At 41.6% G+C, this 13,735-nt stretch overlaps 1 protein-coding gene and 17 non-coding genes across 18 annotated transcripts in view; 1 reads left to right on the top strand and 17 right to left on the bottom strand.

Moving 5' to 3' along the window:
• The window catches only part of LOC102234562 (solute carrier family 23 member 2-like), a 108,585-nt gene that overhangs the window by 86,449 nt on the left and 8,401 nt on the right, over positions 1–13,735 (top strand). The window contains exons 8-10 of the mRNA XM_023343577.1: positions 7,987–8,240; positions 10,250–10,414; positions 13,156–13,264. Of these exons, the coding sequence (XP_023199345.1) occupies positions 7,987–8,240; positions 10,250–10,414; positions 13,156–13,264 (528 nt within the window). The remainder of the gene's footprint in view (positions 1–7,986; positions 8,241–10,249; positions 10,415–13,155; positions 13,265–13,735) is intronic.
• On the bottom strand, positions 88–171 carry trnal-cag. The gene has a single exon. It is a non-coding gene; the product is annotated as a tRNA-Leu (tRNA).
• Positions 346–428, bottom strand: trnal-uag. Its single transcript has one exon. It is a non-coding gene; the product is annotated as a tRNA-Leu (tRNA).
• Positions 994–1,076, bottom strand: trnal-cag. Its single transcript has one exon. It is a non-coding gene; the product is annotated as a tRNA-Leu (tRNA).
• On the bottom strand, positions 1,364–1,446 carry trnal-cag. The gene has a single exon. It is a non-coding gene; the product is annotated as a tRNA-Leu (tRNA).
• Positions 1,734–1,817, bottom strand: trnal-aag. Its single transcript has one exon. It is a non-coding gene; the product is annotated as a tRNA-Leu (tRNA).
• Positions 1,992–2,075, bottom strand: trnal-aag. Its single transcript has one exon. It is a non-coding gene; the product is annotated as a tRNA-Leu (tRNA).
• Positions 2,267–2,350, bottom strand: trnal-aag. The gene has a single exon. It is a non-coding gene; the product is annotated as a tRNA-Leu (tRNA).
• trnal-cag lies at positions 2,539–2,621 on the bottom strand. Its single transcript has one exon. It is a non-coding gene; the product is annotated as a tRNA-Leu (tRNA).
• Positions 2,909–2,992, bottom strand: trnal-aag. The gene has a single exon. It is a non-coding gene; the product is annotated as a tRNA-Leu (tRNA).
• On the bottom strand, positions 3,384–3,467 carry trnal-aag. The gene has a single exon. It is a non-coding gene; the product is annotated as a tRNA-Leu (tRNA).
• On the bottom strand, positions 3,656–3,738 carry trnal-cag. Its single transcript has one exon. It is a non-coding gene; the product is annotated as a tRNA-Leu (tRNA).
• Positions 4,026–4,109, bottom strand: trnal-cag. The gene has a single exon. It is a non-coding gene; the product is annotated as a tRNA-Leu (tRNA).
• On the bottom strand, positions 4,284–4,366 carry trnal-uag. Its single transcript has one exon. It is a non-coding gene; the product is annotated as a tRNA-Leu (tRNA).
• trnal-cag lies at positions 4,932–5,014 on the bottom strand. The gene has a single exon. It is a non-coding gene; the product is annotated as a tRNA-Leu (tRNA).
• Positions 5,302–5,384, bottom strand: trnal-cag. Its single transcript has one exon. It is a non-coding gene; the product is annotated as a tRNA-Leu (tRNA).
• Positions 5,573–5,655, bottom strand: trnal-cag. The gene has a single exon. It is a non-coding gene; the product is annotated as a tRNA-Leu (tRNA).
• trnal-cag lies at positions 5,943–6,026 on the bottom strand. Its single transcript has one exon. It is a non-coding gene; the product is annotated as a tRNA-Leu (tRNA).

The raw sequence follows: 13,735 nt of genomic DNA, 5'->3' as shown, positions 1-13,735 counted from the left end.
TATTCCAGAGAACCACTGAACGTCTCCTCAAGATCTGGTTGGCAGATGCGAGTAAAAGACCACATTCCACTTAAATGCAAGCAATTGTGTCAGAAGTGGGATTCGAACCCACGCCTCCCATTGGAGACTGCGACCTGAACGCAGCGCCTTAGACCGCTCGGCCATCCTGACCTCTGTCCGTTGTGTGCGAGATGCCTTCACATGCGGCCTAAATGTGTCCTAAAAACAGTTGTGTGAGAGGACAGTTGGACCTCCATTTCAAATTCATTATTTATACCAGAAGTACATAAGTCAAGTTCAAACAAAGTCTAAGAGTGGAGTCAGGGAAATTGAAAATAGCCAGATTGTCAGAAGTGGGATTCGAACCCACGCCCCCATTGGAGACTGCGACCTAAACGCAGCGCCTTAGACCGCTCGGCCATCCTGACCTCTGTCAGGTGGTTGTTAGATGCCTTCGCATGCGGTATGCTCGAACGGCAAAGAACACTTGACAATTATATAAGGACTATGCCTAACATTTGCTCATAATGTGGAGCAAAAGTTGGCAGTTTATTTACCACATTACTACGCTTGCATTGCTCCCATGCCACTGGTGTAAATTGTTACCATAATGTGTGCAGAGAGATTTTATTTCAGAGAACCACTGAACGTCTACTAACGTTCTTGTTGGCAGATGCAAGTAGAAGATACCATTTTTATTTCACTTAAATGTAAGCAATTGTGTCAGAAGTGGGATTTGAACCCACGCCTCACATTGGAGACTGCGACCTGAACGCAGCGCATTAGACCGCTCGGCAATCCTGACCTCTCTCCTTTGTGTGCAAGATGCCTTCACATGCGGCCTAATTGTGTCCTAAAAACAGTTGTGTGCTAAAAACAGTGTGAGAGGACAGTTGGATCTCCATTTCAAATTCCTTACTTATACCAGAAGTACATAAGTCGATATCAAACAAAGTCTAAGAGGGGAGTCAGTGAAAATGAAAATAGCCGGATTGTCAGAAGTGGGATTCGAAGCCACGCCTCCATTGGAGACTGCGACCTGAACGCAGCGCCTTAGACCGCTCGGCCATCCTGACCTCTGTCAGGTGGTTGTTAGATGCCTTCGCATGCGGTAGGCTCGAACGGCAAAGATCACTTGACAATTCTATAAGAATAATGCCAAATATTTGCTCATAATGTGGAGCAAAAGTTGGCAGTTTATTTACCACATTACTACGTTTGCATTGCTCCCATGCCACTGTTGTAAATTGTTACCATAATGTGTGCGGAGAGATTTGATTCCAGAGAGCCACTGAACGTCTCCTCAAGATCTGGTTGGCAGATGCGAGTAAAAGACCACATTCCACTTAAATGCAGGCAATTGTGTCAGAAGTGGGATTCGAACCCACGTCTCCATTGGAGACTGCAACCTGAACGCAGCGCCTTAGACCGCTCGGCCATCCTGACCTCTGTCAGGTGCTTATTAGATGCCTTCGCATGTGGTTTGCTCGAACGGCAAGGAACACTTGCGAATTCTATAAGGACTATGCCAAACATTTGCTCATAATGTGGAGCAAAAGTTGGCAGTTCATTTACCACATTACTACGTTTGCATTGCTCCCATGCCACTGGTGTAAATTGTTGCCATAATGTGTGACGAGAGATTTTATTCCAGAGAACCCCTGAACGTCTCCTCAGGATCTGGTTGGCAGATGCGAGTAAAAGACCACATTCCACTTAAATGCAAGCACTTGTGTCAGAAGTGGGATTCGAACCCACGCCTCCCATTGGAGACTGCGACCTTAACGCAGCGCCTTAGACCGCTCGGCCATCCTGACCTCTCTCCTTTGTGTGCAAGATGCCTTCACATGCGGCCTAATTGTGTCCTAAAAACAGTTTTGTGAGAGGACAGTTGGATGTCCATTTCAAATTCCTTGCTTATACCAGAAATACATAAGTCGAGTTCAAACAAAGTCTAAGAGTGGAGTCAGGGAAATTTAAAATAGCCGGATTGTCAGAAGTGGGATTCGAACCCACGCCTCCCATTGGAGACTGCGACCTTAACGCAGCGCCTTAGACCGCTCGGCCATCCTGACCTCTGTCCATTGTGTGCGAGATGCCTTCACATGCGGCCTAAATGTGTCCTAAAAACAATTGTGTTCTAAAAACAGTTGTGTGAGAGGACAGTTGGATGTTCATTTCAAATTCCTTGCTTATACCAGAAATACATAAGTCGAGTTCAAACAAAGTCTAAGAGTGGAGTCAGGGAAATTTAAAATAGCCGGATTGTCAGAAGTGGGATTCGAACCCACGCCTCCCATTGGAGACTGCGACCTTAACGCAGCGCCTTAGACCGCTCGGCCATCCTGACCTCTCTCCTTTGTGTGCAAGATGCCTTCACATGCGGCCTAATTGTGTCCTAAAAACAGTTGTGTGCTAAAAACAGTGTGAGAGGACAGTTGGATCTCCATTTCAAATTCCTTACTTATACCAGAAGTACATAAGTCGAGTTCAAACAAAGTCTAAGAGTGGAGTCAGGGAAATTTAAAATAGCCGGATTGTCAGAAGTGGGATTCGAACCCACGCCTCCATTGGAGACTGCGACCTGAACGCAGCGCCTTAGACCGCTCGGCCATCCTGACCTCTGTCCGGTGGTGGTAAGATGCCTTCGCATGCGGTAGGCACGAACGGCAAAGAACACTTGACAATTCTATAAGGATTATGCCAAATATTTGCTCATAATGTGGAGCAAACGTTGGCAGTTTATTTACCACATTAGTACGTTTGCATTGCTCCCATGGCACTGGTGTAAATTGTTACCATAATGTGTGCGGAGAGATTTTATTCCAGAGAACCACTGAACGTCTATTCAAGATCTGGTTGGCAGATGCGAGTAAAAGACCACATTCTACTTAAATGCAAGCACTTGTGTCAGAAGTGGGATTCGAACCCACGCCTCCCATTGGAGACTGCGACCTTAACGCAGCGCCTTAGACCGCTCGGCCATCCTGACCTCTGTCAGGTGGTTGTAAGATGCCTTCGCATGTGGTATGCTCGAACGGCAAAGAACACTTGACAATTCTATAAGGATTATGCCAAATATTTGCTGATAATGTGGAGCAAAAGTTGGATGTTAGATGCCTTCGCATGTGGTTTGCTCGAATGGCAAGGAACACTTGCGAATTCTATTAGGACGATGCCAAACATTTGCTCATATTGTGGAGCAAAAGTTGGCAGTTTATTTACCACATTACTACGTTTGCATTGCTCCCATGCCACTGGTGTAAATTGTTACCATAATGTGTGCGGAGAGATTTTATTCCAGAGAACCACTGAACGTCTCCTCAAGATCTGGTTGGCAGATGCGAGTAAAAGACCACATTCCACTTAAATGCAAGCACTTGTGTCAGAAGTGGGATTCGAACCCACGCCTCCCATCGGAGACTGCGACCTTAACGCAGCGCCTTAGACCGCTCGGCCATCCTGACCTCTGTGCCTTGTGTGCAAGATGCCTTCACATGCGGCCTAATTGTGTCCTAAAAACAGTTGTGTGCTAAAAACAGTGTGAGAGGACAGTTGGACCTCCATTTCAAATTCCTTACTTATACCAGAAGTACATAAGTCAAGTTCAAACAAAGTCTAAGAGTGGAGTCAGGGAAATTGAAAATAGCCAGATTGTCAGAAGTGGGATTCGAACCCACGCCTCCATTGGAGACTGCGACCTGAACGCAGCGCCTTAGACCGCTCGGCCATCCTGACCTCTGTCAGGTGGTTGTAAGATGCCTTCGCATGCGGTAGGCACGAACGGCAAAGAACACTTGACAATTCTATAAGGATTATGCCAAATATTTGCTCATAATGTGGAGCAAAAGTTGGCAGTTTATTTACCACATTACTACGTTTGCATTGCTCCCATGCCACTGGTGTAAATTGTTGCCATAATGTGTGACGAGAGATTTTATTCCAGAGAACCACTGAACGTCTCCTCAAGATCTGGTTGGCAGATGCGAGTAAAAGACCACATTCCACTTAAATGCAAGCAATTGTGTCAGAAGTGGGATTCGAACCCACGCCTCCCATTGGAGACTGCGACCTGAACGCAGCGCCTTAGACCGCTCGGCCATCCTGACCTCTGTCCGTTGTGTGCGAGATGCCTTCACATGCGGCCTAAATGTGTCCTAAAAACAGTTGTGTGAGAGGACAGTTGGACCTCCATTTCAAATTCATTATTTATACCAGAAGTACATAAGTCAAGTTCAAACAAAGTCTAAGAGTGGAGTCAGGGAAATTGAAAATAGCCAGATTGTCAGAAGTGGGATTCGAACCCACGCCCCCATTGGAGACTGCGACCTAAACGCAGCGCCTTAGACCGCTCGGCCATCCTGACCTCTGTCAGGTGGTTGTTAGATGCCTTCGCATGCGGTATGCTCGAACGGCAAAGAACACTTGACAATTATATAAGGACTATGCCTAACATTTGCTCATAATGTGGAGCAAAAGTTGGCAGTTTATTTACCACATTACTACGCTTGCATTGCTCCCATGCCACTGGTGTAAATTGTTACCATAATGTGTGCAGAGAGATTTTATTTCAGAGAACCACTGAACGTCTACTAACGTTCTTGTTGGCAGATGCAAGTAGAAGATACCATTTTTATTTCACTTAAATGTAAGCAATTGTGTCAGAAGTGGGATTTGAACCCACGCCTCACATTGGAGACTGCGACCTGAACGCAGCGCCTTAGACCGCTCGGCAATCCTGACCTCTCTCCTTTGTGTGCAAGATGCCTTCACATGCGGCCTAATTGTGTCCTAAAAACAGTTGTGTGCTAAAAACAGTGTGAGAGGACAGTTGGATCTCCATTTGAAATTCCTTACTTATACCAGAAGTACATAAGTCGATATCAAACAAAGTCTAAGAGGGGAGTCAGTGAAAATGAAAATAGCCGGATTGTCAGAAGTGGGATTCGAAGCCACGCCTCCATTGGAGACTGCGACCTGAACGCAGCGCCTTAGACCGCTCGGCCATCCTGACCTCTGTCAGGTGGTTGTTAGATGCCTTCGCATGCGGTAGGCTCGAACGGCAAAGATCACTTGACAATTCTATAAGAATAATGCCAAATATTTGCTCATAATGTGGAGCAAAAGTTGGCAGTTTATTTACCACATTACTACGTTTGCATTGCTCCCATGCCACTGTTGTAAATTGTTACCATAATGTGTGCGGAGAGATTTGATTCCAGAGAGCCACTGAACGTCTCCTCAAGATCTGGTTGGCAGATGCGAGTAAAAGACCACATTCCACTTAAATGCAGGCAATTGTGTCAGAAGTGGGATTCGAACCCACGTCTCCATTGGAGACTGCGACCTGAACGCAGCGCCTTAGACCGCTCGGCCATCCTGACCTCTGTGCCTTGTGTGCAAGATGCCTTCACATGCGGCCTAATTGTGTCCTGAAAACAGTTGTGTGCTAAAAACAGTGTGAGAGGACAGTTGGACCTCCATTTCAAATTCCTTACTTATACCAGAAGTACATAAGTCAAGTTCAAACAAAGTCTCAGAGTGGAGTCAGGGAAATTGAAAATAGCCAGATTGTCAGAAGTGGGATTCGAACCCACGCCTCCATTGGAGACTGCGACCTGAACACAGCGCCTTAGACCGCTCGGCCATCCTGACCTCTGTCAGGTGGTTGTAAGATGCCTTCGCATGCGGTAGGCACGAACGGCAAAGAACACTTGACAATTCTATAAGGATTATGCCAAATATTTGCTCATAATGTGGAGCAAAAGTTGGCAGTTTATTTACCACATTACTACGTTTGCATTGCTCCCATGCCACTGGTGTAAATTGTTGCCATAATGTGTGACGAGAGATTTTATTCCAGAGAACCACTGAACGTCTCCTCAAGATCTGGTTGGCAGATGCGAGTAAAAGACCACATTCTACTTAAATGCAAGCAATTGTGTCAGAAGTAGGATTCGAACCCACGCCTCCCATTGGAGACTGCGACCTGAACGCAGCGCCTTAGACCGCTCGGCCATCCTGACCTCTGTAAGGTGGTTGTTAGATGCCTTCGCATGTGGTATGCTCAAACGGCAAAGAACACTTGACAATTCTATAAGGACTATGCCTAACATTTGCTCATATTTCTGGCGACTCCTGCGTACTTTTTCAACATTTGTAGGCGTAGGAGAAGGTTTTTTCTCTTTTTCCGATTTACAAATCATGTTTCACAGACACAACTATCCAATGTTACACACAAAGATGCTTACACGAGTTACAAATCCAGTATTACACACGCACAGATATTTTGAGACTATTTTCACTCCATATATGCTACACCTTCCAGATTTTTACTTGTAAAAGTTGTTAAAAATAAAACTACTTCCACTTCACCACTACTAAATTTTGGGCAACCTTGTTAAACTCCTCAAAAATACATGAAAGTTTTTGGTTGTGACATGAGAAAATGTGAAAAAGTTGAAGGGATACAACTACTTTTGCAAGATTAGAGCGAGTCCACTTGCTTGTTTGCTGGTACATGGCAGATTTACATGCCAACCAAAAATCACAGAGGTTCTCTATGATTCTCCCTCCCATTGTTTCATTAAGATTGAACTTAGAATTTTCACAATTTTTTTGACATTCCTAAATGTTGTAGATTTGAATATTAGACTACTTCACAAGTGATGCAGTTCCTAGGCAAACTGCATCACAGTTCAGAGAAATACAGAGAAATCACAATCTTCTTTGTGCTTTTCAAGCCATGGATCCCACAAGCCAGAGTATCTCTGTCATCCATATGAGAAATTAACATACTGCATGTGCATCAAAAGACAATGCCATGTCGAATCCTCCACATGAAGAAATTGTGAACATCTGTAGGATGTTTTACCTTTAAGTGCATACAGCAGCGGTTTCCAAAGTCAGTCCTCCTGGGCCGGTGTTCTGTATGTTTTAGTTGTTTCTGCGGTTCAACAACCTGAATTAAATCATTGTTCCTCAGTAGGCCTCTGCAGAACTTTGACATGCTGAGCAGGTAGTTGAACCATTTGAATCAGCTACGTTGGAACAGAGACACAACTAAAACTGGCAGGAAGCCAGCCCTTGAGGACTGAAGATGTACACCAATAGCATACAGGTTCTAATTTTTATGTTGTGGTGTTTTCTCGAATACTTAATCTTAGGAAAGAAAAACACTTTCCAAAAGCAGAAATGATCCCTGCTGAAGTTTTGCAAAGACCTTTTCTTTGGAAAGCACAAGATGGGTCATAGACTTGTATGAATAAAATAAAATAAAATAAAACAAAACATTCATACAGAGCGTCAAGCGTTACTTCAGTAGTAGTTTTGTTAAAAAAACCTAAAGACGGTTCTTTAAAAACTTACTGTGATGGTCCGTTGTATTGTGTAATGAATGGCATCCATGCTTCCAGTTCTTACAAGGTTTTAATCATGTTTATTGAAGGGACTGCAGTTCATCTTATCCAACAGCAATAACAGCAATAGCAATAATTTCATAACTGAACTGTCGTAAAATTGAGGCAAACTGTTTACTCTCTACATTTCCATTTGGTTTTTATGTGGATTCCATTTTTCTATGCTCCTTGTAAAAAACCCCAAATAACTGTTTTCCCCCAGAGATGTGGAAAATGAAATACAAGAGTAGAAACTGTGTAAGGTCTGATGATGACTATGTTATTTTTTCCCCGTTATTTAATTAATGACCTAGTCTGGTATTAAACCATCTAACCAATTACGTTCTATGCTTGATTAATTCTATTTTGGTATGACAATTCAGTATGTCTAAAGATTTGAAGAATTTGTCCATTGGAGACCATGAGCTTTTAACCCTGTGTGCGTTCTGCCAGGGTCACAGTGACCCTGCCTGCGCTTTTACAAGGGTTTTTTTTGTGTATCTTGTATCTGGAACTGATGGTATGATGAGGAACTTTATGTACAGCCATTTGGAAAATGAAATGTGATAAATTAGTTTTCTGTCCACAGGTCAATGGGGTATTCCCACTGTAAGCCTGTCCTCGGTGTTGGGAATGATGGCAGGCGTTTTGGCATCTACCATGGAATCCATCGGTGACTACTATGCTTGCGCTCGTTTGTCTGGTGCTCCTCCACCACCCATTCACGCCATCAACCGAGGCATCGCCGTTGAGGGCATGGGCTGCATCCTGGCCGCACTGTGGGGAACTGGGAATGGAACCACTTCCTACAGCCAAAACATCGCTGCACTTGGAATTACCAAGGTACACAGCTCCAGTCGGGTGCCAGTACAGTCTACTGTTGTGCAAAGCTAATGGAGGCATGTTCAAAAACTTGAAACGGTGATTACCATGAAAGGGATCATATTTTTCACATTTGACTTGTAAAAAGAGGAAATGAACACCCTGTTTAATTTTCCTTTCACTTTACAGTTATGTAATACCTTGTGTGGGACTATAAATTTGTGGTTATAAAGTAACAAAATAGGAAAAACCTCTACTATTATGATTACTTCTGCAAGGCAATGTATGTTAAAGGGCAGTATTGTGTAAAACTGAAACTTTTGAGTTTTAAATCATGTTATAATGTTATTCCCTCTTCAAAAACATGCCTGGGGTGTTGCCTCGATTCTTTCATGGATGTTTGAGAAATCCTTTGATGTCCCGTGGCAACCATTCTGCTGTGCAAAACACCTGGTTGGACCTAGCACCAATTTGGAGGTGCAGCTTCTCCCTTGAGCTTCTTCAAGCTACCACAGAGCATCCCTCTCCTCCTGACTCCACCACTCAGCCCTTTCAGTCCAGCCAGCAGCAATTAGCAAACACCTGTGCATCTGTTAAGCTCAGCGTACAAGCTACTTGTCAGTGAAACGGTGAAAAAACATTGATAAAGGGTTAATAGAGGAGCAATGTCATGATGCCTTCCTGAAGGCTGAGTTTCAGAAAAAGAAGGAGTCTGTTTTCCATTGAACGTATCACCTTTAGAAATATCAACATTCCTGCTTTTTGGACACTTGCCGAGTGAATCACAAAGTGCATTTGGCACCATAAAATTTAACTGCTAACTGAAACTTTAACAAGAGTCTTCATTTCTGTCTTTGAAGTAGCGCTGGTTTATTCAAATATAAAAAAGCCAGCAGAGCTTCACCTGATACCCGTGGTCACATTCTAAACCAGCGCACTCATCACGCATACATCATGTTGTGTGACACTGTCCTGCTTTACCAAGCCAGTACACTTAAACAGTGAGTTCACTCATGCGACAGGTGAGAAATGCATTACTGTTATCTGTTCAGACCTGCCAAACAAATATGAGGAAAGGAAATAGAAATAGAACGGAAACAAACACACAAGGTCGAGTGTGTGTCTAAGTAGGTAGTTAGAGGGTGAGTCTGTTGTGAGCGTCTACTGCACCGATCAAATCTAGTAATCCATCTCCTGTCAAGTATAACTCAGCTATTGTAAGTTTTCCAAAAACAGGGTGAGGCCACTGTGATTATTTGTTGATAAAATTGACATGTAATGTCAAGATAAATTACTTTTTGTACAAAAGAAAATAAAAATTTGGTAGCATATCAGGAAAGTTTTGCTTCACTCGCGAAGTTTCCAATGCAGTTCTGGGAAACACAACACTTTCAATACAACCAAAATCCACCTCATCTTAGTGCCACAACTATTTATCATAAAACTAGTTTTTTCAAAATTGTTGCATTTACATTAAGCAAATTTATTTTTGAAATTGTCAAATTGCAAAATTATATGGTCATTAGAAAAGCAGCTATAGTTCTTAAACAGATTGGAGCAAAACATTATGTATTTTGCTCCAAAACACCTAATGTGTGCTCCATAATATGTGGATGCATATCCATGTACTGCAACATGGGTATGCAATACCATGTTGCATACCCATAGTTCCATACGTGCAAAATTAACCCGGTAGTGTTTTACTAAGCTGGGATCTAGTGACTGTCAAGAACTTTTCTGTACTCTGTCTTGGATTTTTCCAATTGAGCTTGATTTCTCATGATGAATTTCACCTGGGCCAATCAGCAAACAGAAGTAGAATGTGTTAATGGTGATGTTGAGTTTCTGCACTGTTTCACAAGTATAGTTTGCAATGTCAAAGGAGAAAGTGAACAAAACCGTTCAGACCATGCTGGCCACTCTTCCAAATATTCAACAATTAAAGTCAGACCAAGAGGAATGTTTAAACCATAAATATCTAAATATAATCAGGGTTTCCAAGTATCGTCATTTTCTTTGCTTCATCTCAGGTTGGCAGCCGTCTCGTCCTTCAGACAACAGGAGTTTTGATGATTGCTCTGGGCGTCTTTGGGAAGTTTGGAGCGGTTTTTATCACCATCCCGGACCCAGTCATTGGAGGAATGTTTCTTGTTATGTTTGGCATGATTGCAGCTGTGGGGATTTCCAACCTTCAGGTAAACACATTAAGTGTTTTTTTGTTTGTGTTTTACAGATGCTTTACAAGCTGATTCTACACTATATTGACTTGGGGGGGCTGAATGTTTATGCATACAACACTAAAATTTTTAAAAGAAAAAAAACATCATCATTTTCCACCACCTAATTTTATTTGTTTTAAGAACTTCTTTCACCTTATAGACAAAATTTCTTTTGTATTTAGGCCTGAATTGTCTCTGGGGATCAATAAATGAACACCTCTTTTCAAAGCAATGTTCACAATAACTATCCATCCAATCAGAATGAGCTTCAACTATTTTGCAAAGGATAGGCAACAAGTCAAATCAAGATTTTGTATATCACATTTCAGCAACAACATATTTCAAAGTGCTTTACGTGATAAAAACATAATACTTTTACCGATTATGAAACAAGCAGCAACATAAAAATTCGTCAAATGCCATCGTCAAGAATAATTGTTATCAAACATTTTGATCAATGTTCCAGTCAAAGACAACTCGAGACAGGTGAGTTTTTAGCCTTGATTTAAAGGAACTCAGTGTTTCATCTGTTTTGTATTTTTTTGGAAGTTTATTTCAGATTAGTGGAGCATAGAAACTGCTTCTCCAACTTTGCTTTTCATTTTGGGGATACAAAGTAGACTTGAACCAGAAGACCTGAGTTTTCTGGAAGGTTGACATGACAACATCAGGACTGAAATGTATTTTGGTGCTAAGACAATCAGTGATTTATGAACTAATGAAAGTATTTTAAAGTCTACTCTCTGAGCTACAAGGTGCCAGTGTTAGAACTTTAGGACTGGGCGATGTGCTCTATCTTCCTGGTTGTAGTGAGAATGCCAGCAGCAGGACTGTGGATCATGTGGAGCCGTTTGACTCAGTGCAACTAAAGATAAAGACATGGATGAGTTTCTCTGGATCTTGCTGGGACTTTAATTCTTTAATCCTAGAAATGTTCTTCAGGTGATAGAATCCCCACTTTGTAATTATCTTTATTTGTCTTGTCTGAGTACATCACAACACCCAGATTTCAGGCTTGATTGATAGTATCTAGCTGAAAAATCTGAAGCTGCATGCTGATCATTCCACTATTGGTCCAAAGACAATAACTTCAGTTTCGTTTCTGTTCAGCTGGAGAAAGGAAAGACGCCTCCACACATTGATTTGTTCTACGGATCTGTTCACTACATGGATAAGTTTGGAGTCGTTTGGTGAAATTGTAATGTAGAGCTGTGTATTATCTGCATAGCTTTGGTAGTTAAAGTTATGACTTGTTAAAGTCTGAGCTAGCCGGAACCTTGGGGTACCCTACATGCGACTTCTGTGTGTCCCAATGAGAAGTTACTTTATGACAAAAAAGTCCCTGTTTATTAGATAAAACCCAAACCAGCCAACTACATGTGCAAAGCTGATATACCTAAAGACTTACAGGTATAACGGCAGCAAAAATGTGCTTCATGAGTATTTAATCTGGAGGGCTTAGCATAAATACACTCCACATGGTTTACAGATTTTTACGTGGAATACCAAATGTTAAAAACTTTGCATTTTCCTCCACCTCACGATTAATTGTGTGCTTCTTTTTATTTGTTGCATAAGAAAATGTGGAAAGGTTTCGGAAACACTTTCCGTCAACAACGGCTCCTATCAAGTTTCAACGTTTTGACTGAGGTCTTTAGTTTTAATAGCAACCGTAATTAGACGTTGGTCTTTCCTTCTCCACTATAGACAAGTTAACATGAGATCTGGCAGAACATTTGTTGAAACTGAAAACTATTGGAGTGCTCAAATAACAAATAATAACTATTAATTGCTTTGTGCTGGTTTTATTTGCCTTAGACCATAACTGTTTGGCTGGTTCTCAGAGGTCTCAGGCTGCTTTTAACGAGTGTTAAAGAAAACAAGCAGCAGGGAGTCCAGGGAAGCTTTTGCAAGAAAGTAACACCCAGAACATAGAAATCTCCACTTTGCGCTCTCAAAGCACCGACTCACCATCTCATTAGTGTTTGAAGTCCCGTCCCAATGACGTATTTTTCCTGTAAAGAATTTCTTTTATCAGTCTTTGTAAAACAGTTGAAACTTTATATGTTTTGGCTTCTTTTTATATTCATCCAACAACTGTTTTGTTCGCATTGAACGACTACAGCTCCCTCGAGTCCCAGTTATATGTAGCAAAAGCTTGAGGGAGCTGCAGTTCAGTGTGTACCATTTACACAATGCCTGGTTGCAATATCAAAGTGTTCAGATTTAGCATTGAACTGAAACCTTGGGTATTGTATTTCAGTTTTTAAGCAAATGGAAAAACACACAAGGGCCCAATGGAGATGGAACACATATAAAGTCAAAAGTTCCAGTTTCCATGTGCATTTGTCTTTACCTGCTGCTATTCATGTTGATTACTGACAATTTTGTGTCATGGGAAAATAAAGATTCTTGCTTGTTTCCCCAATCTGATTCAATTCTGAGTCTATAAATACTAGGGGCTAACCCCACTTTAACATTTTTAACCTGTTATGATCAAATGTGAATCCATCTTAAAATAGTATTTGACTCATAGGCTTTTTTTTATTTCCACATTATGTCTAATTTCATTTTATCTACTCTGTTCCAAAACAGAGTTGGCTGCTCATTTTCACAGAACAACAAAATAGTCTGGAAGCAATAGTCAATAAACCAATTTAAACAAGTTGTGTGACATAATGTCATTCTCCCCTCTCCCCCCCTCTCCTTCTCTTTAGCATGTTGATCTCAACTCTTCCCGCAACCTCCTCATCCTTGGTTTTTCTACCTTCAGTGGACTTGTGCTACCTACCTGGTTTCATTCCAATCCAGGCATCATTGACACAGGTAAAGTTACAATAGACGCTCTTTTAAAAGCCTTTCAGGTTCGAAAACATTACAACAAAAATGAATGATTACCCCAGTAAAGTGGATTTGTATGTTTAGGCCTAGTCCACACATAGCCAGATATCTGGGAAATCAAATAAATATTTATGTCTTTTTTTGCCTTTCAGACACATAAAACCTGTAATTTCACAAACAACAATTATTTATAACAACTCTGACCAAAGTCACCAGAACCTTCACCAGAATTATGATGGGCTTTTTGGCTCCTTCATTAATAATGAATTAAGGCCTGTATGTTCTAATATCTTATTTTACACGATGTTGCAAGAATAAAACCCTTTCAGGATTTGACAAACTTCATAAGAACACAAGTGGAGAACTTTTGCTGAATCCTAATAAGTTCTGCAGCATTTGTCAGTGTAGTAAATGTAAAGAATGTTTGCCTTTCGTTTGCTTCTTGTCTTGACTTCT

Source organism: Xiphophorus maculatus, chromosome 2, assembly GCF_002775205.1.
Source record: "Xiphophorus maculatus strain JP 163 A chromosome 2, X_maculatus-5.0-male, whole genome shotgun sequence".
In the NCBI taxonomy this organism is placed as follows: domain Eukaryota; kingdom Metazoa; phylum Chordata; class Actinopteri; order Cyprinodontiformes; family Poeciliidae; genus Xiphophorus; species Xiphophorus maculatus.
Note: the sequence above shows the minus strand (reverse complement) of the source record. Positions and strands in the feature narration are given on the sequence as shown.